This window comes from Cimex lectularius, unplaced genomic scaffold (genome assembly GCF_000648675.2).
Source record: "Cimex lectularius strain Harlan isolate CLEC.00 unplaced genomic scaffold, Clec_2.1 scaffold139, whole genome shotgun sequence".
Lineage (NCBI taxonomy): Eukaryota > Metazoa > Arthropoda > Insecta > Hemiptera > Cimicidae > Cimex > Cimex lectularius.
Genome location: NW_019392832.1, coordinates 295,968 through 318,311, shown reverse-complemented (window position 1 = coordinate 318,311; position 22,344 = coordinate 295,968). Strand labels below are relative to the sequence as shown.

At 32.5% G+C, this 22,344-nt stretch overlaps 1 protein-coding gene across 2 annotated transcripts; it reads left to right on the top strand.

Annotated features, from left to right (window-relative positions):
* The first annotated feature begins 3,855 nt into the window (after positions 1-3,855).
* LOC106672584 (rho-associated protein kinase 2) lies at positions 3,856-20,216 on the top strand. 2 transcript variants are annotated; one of them, XM_014404119.2, is made up of 26 exons: positions 3,856-4,066; positions 4,130-4,396; positions 4,457-4,538; positions 7,706-7,806; positions 7,939-7,998; positions 8,067-8,320; positions 8,400-8,484; positions 8,539-8,822; positions 8,883-8,974; positions 9,053-9,212; positions 9,281-9,326; positions 9,427-9,438; positions 9,572-9,754; positions 9,817-9,975; positions 14,646-14,892; positions 14,951-15,187; positions 15,309-15,469; positions 15,544-16,068; positions 16,153-16,246; positions 16,303-16,520; positions 16,581-16,800; positions 16,919-17,072; positions 17,146-17,224; positions 17,313-17,517; positions 18,917-19,133; positions 19,198-20,216. In XM_014404119.2, exons 2-26 carry the CDS (start codon positions 4,298-4,300, stop codon positions 19,280-19,282), a joined length of 4,059 nt encoding a protein of 1,352 aa, XP_014259605.1. In that variant the 5' UTR covers positions 3,856-4,066; positions 4,130-4,297; the 3' UTR covers positions 19,283-20,216. The 2 variants fall into 2 exon arrangements, with proteins under 2 accessions (XP_014259605.1, XP_014259606.1); XM_014404120.2 differs by lacking the exon at positions 9,427-9,438.
* Positions 20,217-22,344: the final 2,128 nt, after the last annotated feature.

Below are 22,344 nucleotides of genomic sequence, written 5' to 3'. Positions count from 1 at the left end.
TATTTAATGTTGTTTTATGTTTAAGCTGACACACAATTTTTGAAGCAAACTTATTTATGTAAATATAAATAATAAAATTTGTCAATTTGTATGAAGAGTATATATCAAACATAATGAATAAGAAGGTCCTCAAAGAGTATATAATAAAACCCTGAGTGACTGGTTGAAAAGGATAGTTGAGCGAGTAAACTCAGTTTGTATATATTCAAAACTATCCTTTTCAACCAGTGAATTGATGTACTCACCCTACCCAATTATTTGTGTAAACCCTGAGTTATACAGAATCTACAGTCATCAGTCCCTTGCAACTTGCTCATTTCTCATTTTCCTGGATAGCTGAGTAGCAAAAGACAGTCCTAATCTAATAAAGATCACACTCTGCCTGGTATTGCCCAGTGTCAATCCCTAGAGTACCCATCCAAAAATTGCAGAGAAAGTAGTACTACAAAGAATTTAGAGATGGTTTAAATGAAAATGACAGCCTTGCTAATTTGTCTTCAGACCCAGGCATTCTACTTTAATGCTGCTTGCCAAAGCAGTGGATGTGATTTTCCATCGTTTTTATTTTAAAAAACATGTGGGGATGGTACTTATTGACATGGAGAAAGTCTTTTATTGTTTGGCATATATACCAAATCAATTTCCTAACTACCTAACATTACCTAATCAACAAAATAGTTTTTTACAGATTGATGGCACAATGTCTCCTTTAAGAGATATTAGAGCTATAAAATTTGTCCATTTGGATGAAGAGCATATATCAAACATAACAAACCATCAGGTCCTCGAAGAGCATATAATCTCAAAACCCTGAGTGATTGGTTGAAAGAGTAAACTCAGTTTGTATACATACAGAACTATCCTTTTCAACCAGTGGATTGACGTACTCACCCCACCTTAATTATTTGTATTGTCCAAGGGTCTGTTCATGGGCCAACCTTATTTAACATCTTTATAAACGACTTTTTTAAAGCTAAAAACAAATAATCTGGGTCCCAGTATGGTCAACTGGGAGGAAAAATAATTGTTATTGCCAAGGCTTTGACCTGCTTTAAGATCATCACTAGGACAAAACAATCTTAAATGTCTAAAAAAGTTGACATAATTAAGTTTTTAATAACTGGTTTCAAATTTCTTTGAATATAGACTTAGTCCCAACACAGATCTTTCCAACAATGGAATGTTAAACAAAAAACTTAATTATGTTAATTTGTAAGACTCCTTTCAAATAGTTTTGCCTTGATGATGACCTTAAAATAGGCCAAAACCTTGGCAGAAAGCAGTTGAATTTGCTTTTTTGTCTACTTGATCACACCAAGATCCATATTATTTGCGAGTAAAAAAGTGTTTGATACATTTAATATGGACTTTATGAGAGCTTCCTTTGGGGTTGGTCGATTCTATATGCAGATAATTATCACAAACTGTAGATAGGTATTTTAAATATTGTGAAAAATGGAGAATCTTGGTAGCAAGAATGTTTACTCAATGCAGATCACACTTTGTCAATCATGCCATAATAAATAACTTAATAACTTTCTCCCATATCATTGGCTAAGAATTTAAAATACCTTGAAATATATCTGAATTTTGGTAAGCTCCAGGTAGTGCAAAATAGTGCTCTACATGACTAAATGCATTTAACGCTAAACATACCTAGCTTATTTACCCAATCTCTAGAGCAATTGTAAATTTTTAGAATTAGCTGGCATTTTATGGCATAATTAGCTCATTTTTACATATCCGAAATTGTTTTATTTATATTAGAGATGACTTGAACTACCAGAAAAGCATAAAAGATTTAACCAGGTTTAACCAATTGCTGTGAAAAATAAATAGTGTAAAGTAACGCATAAATAGATGTTAAGAATTTCTCTATTAGTTACCTGAATATTCTTATTGTCTCATTTACTTTTCTATTTATTTACTGTACTCATGTACCTGCATCTTGTGCTGTGTTTAATATATTTATTGTTTTGTGTAATGCCTGGGGTTTTTATATATGTTTTTCCCCTAAACTATTTTATCTTTAATATATTTTTTAAGTTGATTTATAATTTTTATGTAAAGTGTGGTTGAGATGAGACATTAGTAACACAAGAGGGACTCGAACCCTTTGGCTGAATTTGTCGCTGCTCTAACCACTTGATTTATCATGACTTCAGTCCCCTAGGACACCAACTCATCATATTAACTTACAGAATTAGTCATAGCATTAGTTTTGCATTCCCTACTTGTTTCGTTTTATGTTGTCAGTCAGAATTGAGTTGGATTGAATCCAGCTAATTAGCTATCTGACAAGATAGCTATTTTTGTTCTCTTTGTACTAATTGACCACATATCTTCATTGTACAAACATTCGTTTGAAATACACTAGTTGTTTCTCTGTATATCGTTTAAGATAAGAATACTGCCCATTTCTTTTATTGCGTTCTATTGTGTACCACTACTTATGTTACATAATTGTTTGAATTTGAATAACTCGCATATGTCTTTCCTTCCTGGCCTGTGTTTAGGATTTTGTTCTTTCTATATCAGTCTACATTCTATTTGAGATGGATTTAAGTCTCTTAATATATTTATTATTCATGTTTTACCATTTTGTTGTGATACACACTGTAGCGAATCCCTTGTCCTTGTCGGTAATATTAGGGTGAAGATTGGAACTGGCAAAGATTAATAATTTGTCCAAAGAGATTTTGATTAACAGATGTATTATCCTGTTAGAAAATTTGAACAATGGTGAGTTTGTATCACAATTTCAAATAATATTTGTTTATTTTTATAAATTGGGCCAAACTAAGATGAAAATTGTCCATATATGATTTGGGGAGTGTAGCTAAAAGGAGTTGTTCCATAGACCTTTGATTGAAATCAGGTAAATCAGGCAGGAGTAAGGCATACAAATGATCATGCCAGAGCTTAATTCCTAGTTTATGGCATGCAAAACAGCAGATGATGATGATAATGGCACTAGGAAGTGCGGATATTGCTGTTAAAATTCTGGCATTCGTTTTGAAACATTCGTAATTTTCATAATCCCAATTCATCATTGGTATTGTACAAGACTGTCATTCATCCTATACTTGAATTTTATACTGTTGTATGGAATCCACACTTATCTTCTCACTCTGAAATTTGAGATAAAGTTCAATATAAGTTTATTAGAATCCTTAATTTTTGAGTTTCACTCCTTTTGTCTTCAGAACTGTCTTTTTCTCTCTATAATACTCCAGCACTAGCTGACAGAAGGCTTTTAATCTATTATTTCTTATCTATCTTCTTCTTCTTATAAGTTATAATTTGTAATTCTAATTATACTTCTTGTCTAAAGCCTTGGTTGAGATGAACAAGTCTCAAACAAGCGGGATTTGAACCCATGACCTTCGGCTCAATTTTTCATCTCAATCAAGACTTTAAAGAATAAGTATAATTAATTAAAATACTTAAATAGGACAATTATGACTGCTAAACATATATGCATTATTATTGATGTTTGCTATTGTTGTTGTGGTTCTTGTTATTTTATCAATTTTGTTTATCAGTAAACTTGTTTATAACCTCATGATTTATATTCTTTGTAAAAGGATCTTTGAACTGTGTCTATACATAAATAAATAAAGAAAAGAAAAACTAAAACAACCTGTTGAAGCTTGAACTGAAAAAGTTCATTTGAATTTCCCGCCAGTATTAGAACTTTCTTTTCAAACTTTTTTTTTTTGCGTTTTATCTTAAACCATTACGCTACCAATTTTCAGTTCGAAGAAAAGTAAAAAAAAGGAAAAAATTAACAAACGTTCAAGTTTAATCAGATTATTTTCCCCTAGGAATGTAAAGTCCGTCCGGCTTTAATTTTGGAGCGTTACAGCTGGAGTCTAGTTAGGTAGCCATGATGGATAAATGTAGAAATGTACTATTGTACTTTATAATAAAAGAACAAAGTTTTCATGCTTTAAGTACTCAATGAGCTTTGAAAATCGGCAGATTAGTATTTCTATTTCAAAGGAGTAATTTAGTCCCGGGGAGGAGGAATCGGTTCGAACGCCAGTCGGACAGCGCCTAAAAGGTGTTGTTAATGAAACAGGAAGGTTCGTTTCCGTTGTCATCATTATTTTATCATTTATTACAGTTGGAAACGACCAGTGTCGGTGTTTCTTGGGCGCGAGAATATTTTTCGGATCGCCTTCAAACGATGACCCAACGACTTAAGCCCCAGGGTGGCAGCCGGGTGTGAAATGTGCCTGGCTCGTCCGCACACTTCCCATCCAAAAATTCGCCCTTCTGAATAAATGTGACAATGGACAATATGCGTGACGAAGATCGCAAACGACGCCTCAGGCAGTTGGAAGATGTGATACAGGATCCGAGGAGTGTGGCCAACGTCGACTGCCTACTGGTAATGAATTTTGGCGTATTTCGAACCGCAGCTACACTGGAGTAATACGTTGTTTTGCAGGATACCGTGCAGGCACTCGTCGCCGACTGTGATCATCCTGCTGTCAAACGGATGAAAAATGTCGAGGCCTACATGGACAGATGTAAGTAAACGAATTTTCAAGTTTATTCAACATTTGGTAAAACAATTCAGCTATGCTTAGACTTCGAAGCCAATAACTAAACTGCTAATTGTAGTCAAGTTGTTTCCTATCTCGCCTGCCTATTGCACTTGTTGCCTGTCTCGCTACTCCCGACATTTTGCCTGTCTCGTAAATTCCGACATTTTGCCTTAGAAGAATCTTTTACTCGAGTGCATCAAAAACTCATCTAAAATTGGCTCGAGTACAGTGTAGGTCTGTTTGTATTGGCGCTTTGGGGTCGACTCCAACCAGCTCACTATTGGTATAATCTAAAGGCGGCTCCAGACATGCGGTATTCGCCTAATCACGACTAGTGTAGGTGGATGCTCGGCTATTCACCAAAGAACAATATCCGGTGCTCGCCGTGCTCGGCTTTTTGTCGGTTTTCTTGTCCGTTCCAAAGGGCACAAATATTCGTGAAGTAATCGCACTTAAACCATCCACACATTCGGGAATCAACTATAACTGTACGCACCATTAACCAACTGTCAACTGTTATCAAAATCAACAGTGAGTGTATACTTCTATTTAATACTATTTATTTTTCATTGATATACCATTGTTAACTAGTATTGATGCATTAATTTACACAATAGCAACAGTTTTTTTTGTTTTTTTGTTAGGATTGGATTGTCCCAACGTAACAGTTTTGGAGTTCCTCGATGTTTATGAAACAGAGCCAATAATTTGGAAAGCTTCTCTTACAAATCATAAATTGTTTTATAATTATTTAGAAATCGTGAGATGCGGTCTGGTATGATGTAGGTTTCAGAAAAACATTTTCTTTATCGTGCCAACATTTTGATCTTTAATAGAGATCATCTTCAGGGCCTGGGATTTACAAACATTGTTTACATATAGCAATTACATTTTGGATGTGGAAAAGTGAATTTATACAATGGAAAATATATTTTTTATATATTCAATCAAAGTATTTCCACTCACTCAAAGTGTCTTCTGTGTAATTGTGCCATTCTTGCGTGTCGTGTCGAGAGTGCCAGTGAGATTTTGCTATTTTGTGTTTATATACGTTGGATTTTGAAGGGGTGGGGAAGGATGTCGGTACAGAAAAGACATTTTTGTATAAGGTGTCGGTTTCTTTGAGGTGAAAAGCCAACGAAGGGAAACAATGTGTTGGTAATGGTTCGGCCAGATAATCCTTTCAGGATTATATAGAAAGGGATAAATAGGAAAAAGAAAGCTAAATAGTTGGGAAATTAGACTATGTGAAAAATATTTGATGTGTGGAATGTAATGTGATGATATAGGTATGTTATCTGTATTGAATTTGATTAATGATATTGGCGTAGCTGCGACTGAGTTTACATGTATCTGTTCTGTAATTGATGCTGTGTTTATCTCTGTTGATATAAACCATTTCTAAGAAATTACGTTTATGTTTGTTTTGTTCTGTGTGTAATACTTTTGGATTTTTGAAGTCGAAATTCAAAGTGGTGGGTAGCGAGTGCTGTAGGATTTTGCTTAGGTTTTTTGCAATCATAGATATGTCGCTTTACTCTCTTGTAGAAATACTTTGATTGAATATATAAAAAATATATTTTGCATTGTATAAATTCACTTTTCCACATCCAAAATGTAATTGTTATATGTAAACAATGTTTATAAATCCCAGGCTCTGAAGATGATCTCAATAAAGATCGAAACGTTGGCACGATAAAGAAAATGTTTTTCTGAAACCTACATCACACCAGGCCGCATCTCACGATTTCTAAATAAATATCGATTAACGATCACTAATCACCACACATTGTTTTATAAATAAAACAATAATTACAAATATAAAAGATATAATTAAATATATTTTTTCAATTAGTTTGTAGCCACTACAACAATTACAGTTTCACTATTATCCATCAGTTGAGGTCTCTCACGACATTTGGAAAAAACGTATTCACCATTTCCGCAACAACTAGAGGTTACACAAGCCCCGCACGTGCGTATAAGTAGGCATGCTATTTGGCGAATGCCAAGACAAGCATCTCGAGACTTGGCAAATATTTGGCGGCATTCAGCAAATCCCGCATGTGTGGAGCTGCCTTAACTAATTTATCATTAAATGATAGAATAGCATTATTGTCCGGAAAGTTTCTATCCACACGAATTGAGTACAGCAGGCATTCAGTTATTGTTAAATTGGAAGAATTAGTATGTAGATATAGATGTATTAAGACAGGGTGTGGATTTTAAGATTTGTTGTATTCCTCTTTCTGTGCTTATAGCACACCGGTGAGTCGTAGTTCCTCAAGGAACTTGATTAGTAGGCCCAAGGTTTTAATATCAGGTTATTAAAAAATTATTCCTAAAGACATTCAAGGGCTTGAAAATACCACATGATCTGGCTCTGCTGTTAAGTTGTTGCCACAATCACATTTATTATTCTCCAGAATTTCAATCTTAGGCTTACATGCTGGTGCTTCCAGTGCTTATTAAGGTCGTAGGCTCTTTTTACCCTGTAAAGGGCATTCCTGCTGACAGCACATCTGCTGAAGAAGTGTAACCTTCTTGACTTTGCCTCCATGGCACTGGTCTTCATTTTGGTCATCTCATGGAGGTGCTCAATCCTGGACCATCTTGGGCAGGCCTCATAAACTTATTTTGGATCACTTATAACATGTTGAGTTTTGTCCGGCAAACAATTCTCCAAGCAGGACATACGCATGTCCTGCTTGGAGAATTGTTACAGAAGCATAGGTTTAACAATGCTGCTGTAGGGGAGCTTTTTGTTAAAAGCAATTTTCACGGAGACCTGTGATAGTAGAGAAAACAGCTGCTAATTTTGCATAGCCTGACTAAGGAATGTTATTTCCTGCTGCCATGACATGGTTGAATACTGTAGGTCTTGGTGAATAGAATGGATTCTGCTTTTGTGGAGTTGATTTTAAGTTTCCATCTTTGGCAGAAGCGAGGAATTTTTCCATTTTTGATGCTGAGCCTTTTTTTTTTAACTGTGCTTTGCTGGCCAACTACAAACTAACCACTGAAGGCTGATAAAATGTTGCAAAAGCTTCGCACAATGATAAGGATGATCATGTTACAATTTTGGTCGTGTTTGGTTGTCTGTCACAAAATATGTCTTCCTTCTTTAATTAAATTCGCTTATTTTTCAGATAACAACGTTGCCACAGAGATCCGGAAATTGCGCATGAAAGTTGATGATTTTACACTCATAAAAGTAATAGGAAGAGGTGCTTTTGGAGAAGTCCAATTGGTATATAGAAAATATTTATCTGTATTGTTATTTTCATTATTTCTACTACTAGTCAATTACCTGTCGTAATGGTTAATAAAATTTATATATTTTTTGTATGACTATTCTTAAATGTTGAATGTTTCTAAACAGGTTCGCCATAAATCAACACAAAAAGTCTATGCAATGAAATTATTAAGCAAGTTTGAAATGGTAATTATTATTATTTATTTAATGTTGTATTATTAATCGAATATAAGTTGACTTTTGAAATATGTTAGATTAAAAGATCCGATTCAGCATTTTTCTGGGAAGAAAGGGATATTTTGGCACATGCAAATTCAGAATGGATTGTCCAGCTTCATTTTGCATTTCAAGACAATAAATTTCTTTACATGGTCATGGATTACATGCCAGGCGGCGATTTAGTGAATTTAATTTCCAACTATGATATTCCTGAGAAATGGGCCCAATTCTATTGTGCTGAAGTAGTGTTGGCACTAGATGCAATACACTCAATGGGATTCGTTCATAGGTAACATATATTTGTTGTAGTTGGTGAAGATTTAAATTAAAATTTCTCAACTTACTCGATCTAATTAATTATTTTGCAGGGATATTAAACCTGATAACATGCTTTTAGACAAATATGGCCACTTGAAACTTGCAGATTTTGGCACTTGCATGAGAATGGATGCTGTAAGAATTTACATGCTTTGTGTTGAGATTAGAATTCAAAGGTTGATGTTTTAGGACGGCCTGGTAAGATCAGACACTGCAGTAGGTACACCTGATTATATCTCGCCTGAAGTTCTTCAATCACAAAGTGGTGAAGGTACTTACGGAAAGGAATGCGACTGGTGGTCTGTCGGGGTTTTTCTTTATGAAATTCTCGTCGGAGACACCCCATTTTTTGCCGATTCACTCGTTGGAACATACAGTAAAATCATGGATCATAGAAAGTCACTTCATTTTGATCCTGACCTTGAAATTAGTGCAAACGCTAAAAATTTAATTTGTGGTTTTTTAACTGATAGGTATGTTATGATTTTTAAAGTGTAATATTTTTGACTTATATTGATCATTTATGATTGAAGGTTAAATCGCCTTGGAAGGAAAGGAGTTGATGAAATAAAGGCACATCCATTCTTTCAAAATGATCAATGGACATTTGACAACCTGAGAGACTGTGAGTTTTGGACAGTCAAATACCATGAATTTAAATTAAAAAAAAAAAAGAGTGTTTATCTATTTTTTTTGCTTTTAGGTGCTCCTCCAGTTGTTCCAGAACTATCGGGTGATGCTGATACGAGAAATTTTGATGACATTGAAAAAGATGAAAGCCCAGATGAGAATTTCCCTACTCCAAAAGCCTTTGCCGGAAATCATTTACCATTCGTCGGTTTCACTTACTCTCGGGATTACCAGTAAGTTTTTATTCTTAAAATAAAGATTAATTATTTGGTTTATTATAATTATTATATTTTACGTTTAGACTTTTATCAGCAAACAACCCCAACAGACAGAGTTCAGTCGATACCGTAAGTGATTTTATTGTATTTAACAGCAAACATTCCTTCTAATATAGAATTAATCTCTTAACATAAATTTTTTCTTTCCATGTGGTGTTTGGTTCATTAGGTTGATATGATTGTAAGTATTTTTGTTGTAAAACTGTGTCTGATGTCTGTATTTTGAACGACTCAAACTTGGGGATATAAAATAGTTTAATAAGTGTTTAGAAGTAGTAATTTATTTAATTATTAATTAATTAATTTTTTTTAAGACTGACCCTTCAGCGTTGGAAGTTGAGCTTGAGAAGGAAAGAAAACTGAAAGAAGCTATAGAATTGAGGCAAAATTCTTTAATCAGCCAGCTGGAATTGTCTACTCAGAGGGAAGTGGAATTACGACAAGAGATGACAGCTCTTGAAAAATCTCTCGCCATACTCAAACACGATCTGAAAGAGGTAAGACTAGATTAAAATCATTACACTTTTGGCCTATTTTAATTAATATGGATTAAATGTAGTGGCAAAGGAAAGCTGAAAACGAAGGAGAGCAGAAAAGGAAAGCAGAGGCAAACTTACAAGACGTGAGGCGGAAACTGGAAGAGGAACACAATAAGAGGACGAGGGAAATGAATAACAACCAACAAGTTACTGACAAAGTGGCTATATTGGAAAAACAAGTGAGTCCTTCGATTATTATATCTAAACATTTCTCCATTCTGTTTGTTCTGAAGAAAATTAACAGTTTTGTTAAATCATCAGAATGGTCACATTCACGAAAACAAGAAGATAACTCATTATCTTCAAGAAAGTAGAAAATAGAAGTGACCTCTACTTGTAGAGTAAGTAGGATAGATTTTTACCTGTATGTTTATAAATGTTTACAAGGTAATAGTTAATCTAGAGACTTTTTAAATTATTATATCACCATATAATTTTTACCTTTTATTATTTTTTTTATATATAACATGAACAATAAAGTAATTACAATATGAGGAATATTTTATAAATTCACAATGGCAGATTTTAGTGGTAAAACAGTGAAATAACTTCTTTACAAATATTTGTTTATACATATTAAACAATACTTTGTTCGGATTTTAATGCTTCTGAATTATCTTTTGTTTCAAAGCATCTAAATAATTTTAACAAAAAACAATCTCACAAATATTTATTTGTGCATAGATTGCATTCAGATTGTGTTAAAAAGAGTAATTTTTCATGGAATATTTTTTTTTAGCATGCAGCATTAAGTGTGATGAAAAAATAAAATAAGTTTAATGGAAAGATAAAAAGACGTGTGTGTGTATGTGTGTTGTGTTAGTGGTTACTAGCTGTAGACGATGAACAATAAGAAAGTACTGAACAAAAATAAATAAATGTTTTAATCACTATTGGAACTTTTTAGAAAAATTTCTGAAAAAAAGTTGTTTTCAAAATGTTAACACGTTCATTAATGATTTGTAAAGATACTCTCGGAATATTTCAGTTTTGTAGGTTTATAAATGGCCCTTAATTAAAATTTTGCTAAATAAATTGCTTTTTTAGATATTTGGGTGCCTCATTCTGGAACGACGTACATAATAGATCAGGTTAGACAAACAGCAATATCTGTCATTTCCTCGCTCAATATTTACGCACGCCTGTATATTACGAAAAAATTGGACAGTTGTATATTTCTACTAAGTAACTTAAAATTTTTAAAAAATATAGGGTTATATAATTATAATTATGAAAATAATAGGTTATAAATTGATAAAAACTGACATTTGATATTATTTGATAATTATACTTGAAATTTGTAGACTTTTATATAATATTTATTAATGATAATCATAAATAATTAAACACAATTGCTATTATTACATATATATTTATATAGTCAAATTTTGATAATTTGAAACCCTAGGGATAAAAAAATAATTCAAATTACTAAGAGGAAAGAAGAAAATTATAGTGTTAAATCCATTATATTTAGTGGTCTATTGACCAGATTACTTCTTTCAATTAATTAATCTTTTTATGTAAGGTTTTGGTTGAAATGAAAAAAATAAGTGTCACGTGCAGGATCCGAACCCACGACCTTTGGCTCAATACGCCCCTGCTCTAACCTTTTGAGCTATCGAGCCTTCGTTTGAAGTCATGACAGCTCAAGTGGTTAGAGCAGCGGCATATTGAGCCGAAGGTTATGGGTTCGAATCCCACCCGTGACACTTATTTTTTTCATTTCAACCAAAACCTTACATAAAAAGAATAATTAATTGAAAGAAGTAATTCAATCAATTAGGTCACTAAATATAAATGGATAAACTAAAATGTTTTGTATAAAAGATAACAGTTAAAAGTATTTATTTTAATATATAAATTAGATTTGAGGATTTAGCTTATGTTATATAAAATGCATATTAATTAAGTGTTAATATACATTTTTAATCTTTCTTACTTAAATTGTCCATAAAGGGAAGTTTCTCTGTATTCTTCAAATAAAAGTATTTTTGAAGGGGGGGGGGAGATTTACCATCAAAGAAATGTATCTCACAACAAATGCAAAAAATGAGTTTTTTCTAAAAAATTGTAAAAAGATGAACACAAATACAAATTGAAAAATGGTCAGTTACCTGTCATACTGAAAAACCCAACAGTGAAAAGCGGGAGTTTTCTAGATTTTTAGATTATTTTTCTAGTGCACCATTCTAGAACGATGTGGGTATATGGGGAACAGTCTATTGTGTTGTTCCAGAATGATGCCCATAACGAACGTGTTAAACGTGTTTATGGTTTTATATTACATAATGCAAAGAGTATAGAAATATGACCTTAATGATTATATATTAATAGGTAATTATCGCATTTCACTATATTGTACCATACAATTTACAATTTACTTCATGTATTGCATGTATTTTTAGCTTGGCTTTTGTGAAAATAGCTTCTTTAGGAGATGCACTGAATATTTAATTGAAGTGAAGCACGTAATTGACATCGTGAAGCACGTCATTTAATATTAAACCTCTGTTATTTTGGGTCGTTTCCATGATAGTAATGAAGCAGTCACTAAGTTGGCTAAATAATGTAAAAAGATAAATGCGGCGTTTGTAACATAAATATGCTTATGTACGTTTTAAGTTACTGAAGAGCCAATCCACCATTTGTGAAATGTTTAGGACAAATTGTTTTGTGAAATGTACGAATGCAATATCTACATTCTTCTCTCAAGTCCATACCCATATTTTAATATTAGATGCTTTTTGTTGAAGGACTATTTATTTCATGTCTATGACACTATGTATTTGTCGTTTTCATTTTATAGAGGTCAGTTAATCCAGTTTCAAATATAATTCAAACAAAAATTTAAATTAATAAGTAATTATAGTTTAAATGAAACCTAACGATTGGAAGCACACATTTTTGGAATAATCTGCAATATGTTCAATTAATTATACATTTATCTAGTCTTGGTTGAGATGGAAAAGCTAGTGTCATGAGCAGGATTCGAACCCACGACCTTCGGCTAAATACTCTAACCACTTGAGCTATCGTGACTTCAAGATCGACTCGGACACCAACTTCTCATTTCAACTTATCTTCGAATTTTCCCTCCTTTTTCATTTTTCAAATGTGTAATCAGGATTCGATTCTCAGTGGCTTCTGAAATGGCCAGGGGAGCTGTTAGTGAACACTAATTACTTCTTTAATTATTATATTAATCCTTATATATTTAGCGGTCATAATTGATCGTATTTAATTATTTCAGTTAATTATAGTTTTATCTAAAGTTTGAATTGGGTTCGAATCCCGCTCGTGACACTAGCTTTTTCTCTCAACCAAGACTAAAGATAAACGTATAATTAATTGAAATATGGTCAAGTATGACCACTAAACTTTTAAGAATAATTTGTAATAATCCTTAAATAAGTCTAATAAATAAGTTTTAAATATTTAACTGTATTTAATGACGAGTAACTAGAAAACTAGAATTTCTGCTTTGATACATAATCACATCTACAAACCTTGCAATAACATTTAATGATAATTTCTTGGTATATTTATTATATTTTTTTGTTAGAGCCTTATTCTGTTACATATTTTAAATATTTTTTCTGCTCTAATTAATTATGTGCCTGTGCATGAAAACAAACCTTGACACATGTATTTGTTAAATTTGTATTGTTCAAAAGTTATTCGAATTTTGTTCTTCCATTTTTTTCTTCAATTTTTTAAGTTCAACCATCACAATTCATAAATAATAGGCTAGCTTAGGTAAGGTACAAACTAATCATGTAATATTTGTTTTGAAAAGATATTGGAATTCTGGAAATGTTGTCAATTGATGATATGCATTTTCCAGTGTTTTGAAATTCCTTGAAAATAGATGCAGAAATAAAATAGTTTTTCCATTTGAAAGATATTTTGAATAGTAAAGGTTGTTAAGAGTGATCTAGAATAAAGTAGAAAGTCAAAACTTTTTGTTAACATACATATATATCCTTTGTTAATGTGTGCCAACACTTGTGTTTAATTTGAAACTAGATGAACTCTTTCACTTATCTCTTCAGGGCACTATAACCTTTTGCGGGTTCTCACCTCCCTAATACGTTTATGCCAGAAGTTCCTGTCATTTGCGGTTGCCTTCCTGTTGCAGGAGCCCTGCGTACTTATATTTCCTAAAGCATACCGGATAGTTTCCGTTCTTTCTGTCGGTAGACTACTTATTAACGAGGAATTTTGGGCTCATGTTAGGAGTGAAATGCCTCTGTAATTTCAACACTCCAGTTGATTCCTTGTTTTTGGGTATTGGGCATATGACCTTCCTCCATTATGTGGCAAATTATGTTATGAAATATCTTGTAGAATTACTCTCCACCATTCTTAAATAGCTATGCTGGCAGGCAATCATCCCTTCATTTTACCTATTGCATCCATCATTTCTTCAACATATGGGGGTTCACGATCGTCTAAGTCTTCATTTTTTCTAGACTTTATGCTTCTTCAATTTCTTCTTTTATTAGATTTTAGTTGATCAAATATATATAATATTGTATTGTGTATAAAATATACTTCCAAATATTGTAAGTAAGTTTTGTTAAAAATTGCAGTCTATTTTGTCCTAAGTGGAACGATCAGTCAGGAAGATGTACCAATTAAGTGTTTGGTTTTCACTATTTGTCTATTAATTGTAGTCTGTAGGAAAAAGGTAAGACTGTGAACATCAGAGTAGAGGCTCAGCTTACCCAGCTGGAATAATTTCGAGATCACAGTTTATTGATTTAAAATTGTGTTTTATTTTGCCCAAGTCCTGCAACTTCATCCATACAAAAAATATAGTTTAATTAATTTTTTTCCTCAATAGCTCAAGGAAAAACAAGAAAAGCTGAAAAGTGAATCGGAGTCTAATTCAAGGTTGAGAAAGCAAGTAGCTGAGCTCATAGTGGCAAAAGCTGTCAGTGAACAATTGGCAACGGAACTTCAGGCCATGCTAGATTCCTTACAGTCTCAGAGGGACACTCTACAGCAAGAAGTGGCTTATCTCCAAGGGCAGTTATCACAAGAAAAAAGTTCCAATGTTCATGCGATAGATATTCAAAAAGAACTTGAAAGTATGACATTGTATGTTTTTTGTAGAATTTTTTCTTATTTGTTCCTGTTTGCTTGTAGAACGATTAACAATGTTGTCAAATGAATTGGAGAAAGGGTCTATAAGAGAATCAAAGTTGTCTGATGATAATCAAATGCTTAGTGAAAAAGTAAGTAGCCTGGAAAAAGAATGCGCCGGCCTCGGTCTTGAGCTGAAAGCTGCTCAGAACCAGTATCAACAAGAAGTCCGAGCACATGAAGAAACCCAAAAATCCAGGTTGTTAAGCAATCAGCAAGCCAACATGGAAGTAGTAAAGGGTAAGCCTTTAAACTATTTTAAATTTTGAAAAATTGATTAATATATATTGACAGTACTGTTCATATTTTGTGAAATGTAATTCAATAATGTATAATACACATTTTTTTATATTCATTTTAGCTTTACAAGCCAAATTAAATGAGGAAAAAAGTGCAAGGCAGAAATCAGATCTTAATTATCAAGAAAAGGAGAGACAGATGAGCATGTTAACAGTTGATTACCGGCAAATTCAACAGAGATTGCAGAAACTCGAAGGAGAACATAGACAAGAATTGGATAAAGTAAATATTTCAACTTAATATTTACTTCCTTTATTTAATTAACTACTAGCAACTTAATGTGACAATATTTCCAGTCTAAAACATTAGCTGCTCAAGTGGAACAAGAGCATGGTAAAAAATCAGCGTTGACTACAGAGCTCGCAGTACAGACGAGTGAGGTCGCCGCACTACGAGCGCGTGAGGCGCAACTGAGCAAGGAAGTCGCTCAGCTGAGGGAAAGGCAGAAGCAGACTGAAGAAGAACTCCACCGGGTCAAAACTCAAAAGTCTGTCGATGACCTGCAAATGAAGGATCTCCAGGATCAGCTTGAGGACCAGCTACATTTCACATCCCTCTACAAATCACAGTCAGAACAGCTTAAGGATGAGATCGAGGAGAAAATCAGAAGCATTAACGAACTTGAAGAAGAACGAGGCTCCTTGGCTCATCAACTTCAGTTGGCGTTGGCACGAGGTGACAGTGAAGCTTTGGCCCGGTCTATAGCTGAGGAAACTGTAGCAGACCTTGAAAAAGAGAAGACAATGAAAGAACTAGAGTTAAAGGAACTTTTGGCCAAACACAGGGCCGATAGCGCTGCCAAAGATACCAATATTACTAACGTAAGTTTTATTTGTCTGTTTATTGAATTTTTTTGCTCCAGTTTTACCAAATTATTCTAAACTGTCTTTATATTTTAACTCTAGTACAAGGAAAGAGAAATAGATTTTAAGAAACGAATTGATGATCTAGTCAAAGATAACGATGAATTAATTCAACAGAAGAAGATCATGGAAGAAGGTATTATTTGCTCAACTTTTTGCCCTTATGTATTTTTAATACTGAACTTTGTTTAGATGTACAAAATGCTAAATCTTGTATGGAAGAATTCGAAAGGCTGCACAAACAGTTGAAGCAAGAACAGTTGCTTAAAGCACAGGCTGTTAACAAACTGGCAGAAATAATGAACAGGAAGGATTTGAATGTTTCATCGAAGGGCAAAGCCAAAGTTTCATCTGCAGACCTCAGGAGAAAAGAGAAGGAATGCAAGAAACTCCAACAGGAGCTTACAATGGTAACGTTTGCACTGCTCACTTTGTTATTATTTGTTAATTATTTTTTCATTTATTAATAGTTGAGAGAGAAATATGGTCAAGAAGTGGTTAAGTGGCAGAAGGAAATGCAAGAACTCCAAGCTTCTGTTATAGAAGAGAATGCGTCAAAATTAAAATTACAGATGGAATTAGATTCCAAAGAATCAGAAATAGAGCAACTTCAGCTTAAATTTGCCTCATTGTATAGCGAAACCGCTTCTCTAAGCAGTGCTGATAATGAGGATGACAATTTTCTACAAGGTTTGTACAGTCCACATTCTGTATCAATATTTCTGTTTATTTTCATTCATATTAAACCAAAACTTATAAAAATATTTTTAATTTTTTGAATAATTTTAATTTTGTTTGTTTTATTTAGAATCAAGATTGGAAGGTTGGCTTAGTGTGCCTAACAAGCAAAATATTCGTAGGCATGGTTGGAGAAAATTATATGTTGTTGTATCATCGAAGAAAATTATTTTCTACAATTCTGAGAGTGATAAACAAAACCCCACTCTTATTCTCGACCTCAGGTATTAAATTAAAAAAAATAAAATAAAACAATTACAGATCTTCCAATTTTTACACTATTTTTTATGTTTTCAGTAAAGTCTTTCACGTGAGATCTGTAACTCAGGGTGATGTGATTCGTGCCGAAGCCAAAGATATACCTAGAATTTTTCAAGTCTGTTATTGAAATATTTTTTATTACTTTTAAGTAAAAAAAAATAGAATAAACTGTTTGAAAATCTTAACTTATTCTATTTTTTCAGTTACTATATGCAGGAGAAGGGGAAGCTAGAAGACCAGAGGATGGTAATACATTTCAGGACTCTCGACCAGATGGTAAACCTGGCACTGTTTCGGTCAAGGGTCATGAATTTGTTCAGATTACTTTCCACATGCCTTCTAATTGTGAAGTGTGTACAAAACCTGTATGGCATATGTTTAAACCACCCCCTGCTTTAGAATGCAGCGGTGAGTTGTTTGAATTATATATCTTGGTTTACTGTACTGACTTTAAAGTTACGGGGTTCAACCAATTTCGGTATTAAAAAAGTTATTTAAACCAGAATTTTTCTGCATCGTTTGGTTAAAGGATTTGCAATTTTAAGCACCAGGAGGGCTCGATAAGAATTTTGCCAAAAATTTATTGTTTTTTAAATATATTTTTATATTTTTATTAGACTAGATTTTTGTGTGCGTTGTTTAATGTGAAAAGGATATTGAGCACCAGAAGTACATATTTTTTCACTATAAAAAATAAAATAAATTAGATTTTTTCCTGCAACATTTGAGTAGAAGATTTGCAATTTTAAGCACTGTAAGTGCTCAAGAAGAATTTTGACCAAACATTTTGAATTTTTCAAAAATTTTAATTTTTAAAAATTAAACTAGAATTTTTGTGTGTGGCTTGGCGTAAAAGATTTGCAATTTTGAGCACTGGAATAACTAAAACAATGCAAATTTTGACCAAAACTTTTTTACATTAACTAGATTTTTTTGTGCTTTGTTTGGTGTAAAACATTTGCAATAGTGAGGACCGAAAGAGCTAAAAAAAGAAGAAAATTTTGATAAAAACTTTAAATTGAACTAGGTTTTTTCCTGCATTGTTTGGTGCAAAAGGATTTGTAATTTTGAAAATGTTGACCAAAAATTATAATATAAAATTTTTGTGTTGGTTTAAACGATTTACAGTTTTGAGCATCAAAAGGTTGACCAAATTTTTTTTAGAAATCTTAAGTTTTTTTTGTATAAAAATGGATTTTTTGTGCACCGGAAGAGTTCAAAATGAAAATTTTGATCAAACTTTTCACTTTGAAAACTAGTATTTTTTTATTTCCTTGCAGCTTAAAGAGTCTGAATTTTCTCTGGTTTATTATGTTCAGCAATCAGCTATCAGTGTTTTCTCAGCACTGAATACTTTTGGAAAAACATTTAGACAAAGGATGCCTGAAATAAAAACCGCTTCCTGAATTTTTTGAACAATGTTCAGTTTTACAGTTGATCTATTTTCACTTTTGTGTTTTAAATATGTACAATTTAAATGAGAATGTTTATTGAGAATAACTTATTGTTTTTTCCTCTTGATAATTCGAATATCTTGATCATTTGAATTGTTTTTGTGGTCCCTTGTGTTTCGAATTATCCAGAGTCCATTGTATTTGCATAACTTATAAACTTATATCAAAATGTTCGTAAGAAAGCTGTGAACAAAATGAGACCGCGTTGTGATCAGACCATTAGTTCATGAGATGTTAAAAGAAGAATGGAAGGATTAGGAAAATGATTGAGAATTGGTTGACCCTCTCTTAATTTTAGTTTATTATTTGATTCTGAAAAGTGTTAAGAGACTGATTGAATGTATGATTTTTAGGTTGTCACATCAAACTACACAGGGAACATTTAGACAGGAAAGAGGATGCGATAGCTCCCTGTAAATTAAATTATGATCCAAATTGTGCCAAAGAACTGCTACTCCTAGCTAATTCAATTGATGACCAAAAACATTGGGTCCAAAGGTTGAGTAAAAAAATTCAAAAATCTGGTTATAAAGCGAATACAACGATAGATGGTGCAAAAATATCTCCAAGGTAGTTAGTATTGTCTGGTTTCTACATAAAATTCCATATGAATTTTAATTTATTACATTTTAAGAGAATCTACACGATCAACTTTAAAACCGTATATGACAACTCAACAAAAGTCAGCGACATTGCCAGCTAATTCAGGGACTAAATAATAATCAATTTATGGTGCCTTACTAACCACTTCATTTGTGATATCAACATTGTACATAATAGTCACATTACTTCGTTATAAATGTATCGAGTAGATGGAAACAAAATAGTAATTTAGATAAAACTTTTCATCGCTGTTAGTTTTAGACAGTTGGACTCTATAGAAATATAAAGAAAACGTTTGAACAGTCTTCCAAAACAAAACAAAAATCTGCAATAAAAAATCAAGACTGAAAAGCTACTAGCAAAACTTCTGGTGATAATATATTTTTTTTCTTTCAATTATTTATTACTTTCAATGCAGTGTGGCTCCTCATGCAACAACAGCGAAATTTTGTTCAATAATGACATCATTTTTAAATTTATTGCAATTTTTGTTATTAACAAATTCATTTAATAATTATGGTCATCGAGTTGTAATATAGTGTATATACTAATATATATTTTGGGTAATTTTTCATAAATTTTCAACTTAATTTATGTAAATAATTTAATATTTTTTATTGTAAATATTTTTTTTTATTATACGCTTATTTTATTTAATTCTCATATTGTTGCTTTACATTTTAGTTTTATATTCTTATGTTTAATTTAAACAACGATTTTACGCAGGGCATTTACACATTACAAGTTGAGAAAAACAAAGTCTTTTCAATAAAAACAAAATATATAATTTGAGTTTTAAACATATATTTCTGTACAAACTCAAATTACTGTTGACTAATTTTAATAATATACTTTCTAATCAATTTGTGATTTTTCTTGAAATTTATCTTGAGTGGTGATTTTTATGAAGAAAAAATGTAAGAAATTAATTCGATTTAACATTAGGTGATTAAATGTCCTGTAAGCAGAATAAATGTGCCAAGCAGACAATATATTTTTTTGTTTTCACCATTTTATATTTCTGTGAATAAAAAAAAAAAAAAAAAAAAACATTAAAATAACTGTTTTAAAATAGGTCTTTTTTGTTGGATTATAATCTAAGGAAAAACTCTTCAAGGCCTCATTTTATATTTTAAATTTATTAAATGCAACCATGTACTTCTTCGAATTAATTGAGACTGTCATCTGAAAGCCTTTCTAACCTTAGAATTTAAATTAGATGATTAATCATTGTTAACACGTTTTTTGGAGTTACAAATCTTATTATTTTATTACTCATTTTGACATTTGTTAAAGGCTTGTTTTATTTGACAACAAAAATCTAGTTTAATCTAACATAGTAATAATAATAATAATTAGGTTGCTGTGCATAAATGAAATAATGTAAGAAAAATGTACAAATATATTCCAATTTAAATTCTGTTCTGGTACTATAAGGGGCATTATTACTTAGTACAATACCAAATTGTGAGTTTGTAATACCTGACCAAAGTCACTACTGAATAACATTCCTTTTTTTTCTATATACAATTGTCTGTTTCTACCCTTGTATTTTATCCCGTTATGGAGATAAAATAATTTTGGCCTTTGGTGTTCATTCCACATTGCCTTCAATTGTTCTAAACATTCAATCTGATATTCAATTTGTTGAATTGCAGACAATAGACTTGCACCATGGCTTTCTACCTGTAGCAAACTATATTGTGGCGCTCAATTTTTTCCTTCTTTTTTGCATATTAATCCTAATTTATTTTAATGTTTTGTGGTATAACTGTAACAACTCTTGTTTTCCTTATCCTACTTCTAGCCTCGTGTACCTCAAGGGCTTGTCAATTGTGGGCACAATAACACAAATAACAAACACGTATACAAAATATAATGAATAAAACATAATAGTCTGATTGGGATTCATTCTACCTCAGAATATTCAATAACCCTTGGGGTAAATGGGTACCCAATACCACACTACCCCAGAGCATTCTATATTTTTCAGAGTAATTGGGGTTGAGCCTTCCATTCACTCACATTTATAAATTACTTTCAAACCCCCATTTTTATTTTTATTTTTGTTGTTGTTTACAATGGATACCAGGAACCGGAGTTACTCCTGAGCACTGCAACTCTACAGCTTATTTTTGGGAGCTCGCAACATGCATGAATTTGAACCCTGGTGTTCTTCTATTTTGAGTGACCTGTTATTGCACTTATGATTCCAGCTGCCTTCACTAATAGTCTGTAGTAGCTGATTAGTGCTCTGACCTTAACCTCAATGTGTAGAGGTGTGGTATTGGTTATGATTTCAAGTGCTAGGGTGGGTGTAGTCGAAAATGCTCCTGTCATCATCAAACAATGTAGTCTTTGAAATGACCTTAATTTGTTTCTATTCCCTTTATTCTCTAGACTTTTCCACCATACTGCGAAAAATAATCTAGGTAGAATAATCGCAATATATAGCCATTTGGCTACCCATGGTTTGATACTCCAAGTTTTACCGACAATTCTCCTACATTGTACCTTTCCTGTATATGTTATTAATGTGACCTTTCCAAACAAGTATCCTGTCATACCAAGGAATTTGATTGAATCCACTAACTTTAATTATATGCCCTGAAATTTAGGGTTTTTAAAATTACCTAATGTTCTTCTCCTACTAAACATCAATTCCAGTTTAGCTGGATTAATTGATAAACCTTTATCATAACACCACTCATAAAGCAACCCAATGGCATTTTCCATCAGTAGTGAAAGAGTCAGGGGATCCTTACCTGTAGGCATTATGATATGTACCATCATCTGAAAATAGTTGACTATAGAAACCTGGTTTGACCAGAAGTTCTATTAAACTGTTTACTGTAATTAACCATAAAAGAGGTGACAAGCAGCCTCTCAATGGACAGCCTCCTTTGACATAAAAGTGCTACCACCTAAGCACATATTGACTATCCTTTCTTCCAAGGTCTTCACCCATCTTGTAAGGTGATGGTCGACATTGTAATTATCTATTGCTGATATAACGCAAGAAGTATCAGCATTATCTAACTCCTTGTATATCGAAGAAACAATCTAATATATCGTTATTAAATAATAATTTCTCAATCCAGCCTATTAGTGAATGGAAAGCAGTTTTTCCTGGTAAATAGGCATACTGATTGGGATGTATCATTGTATTAATTCCACA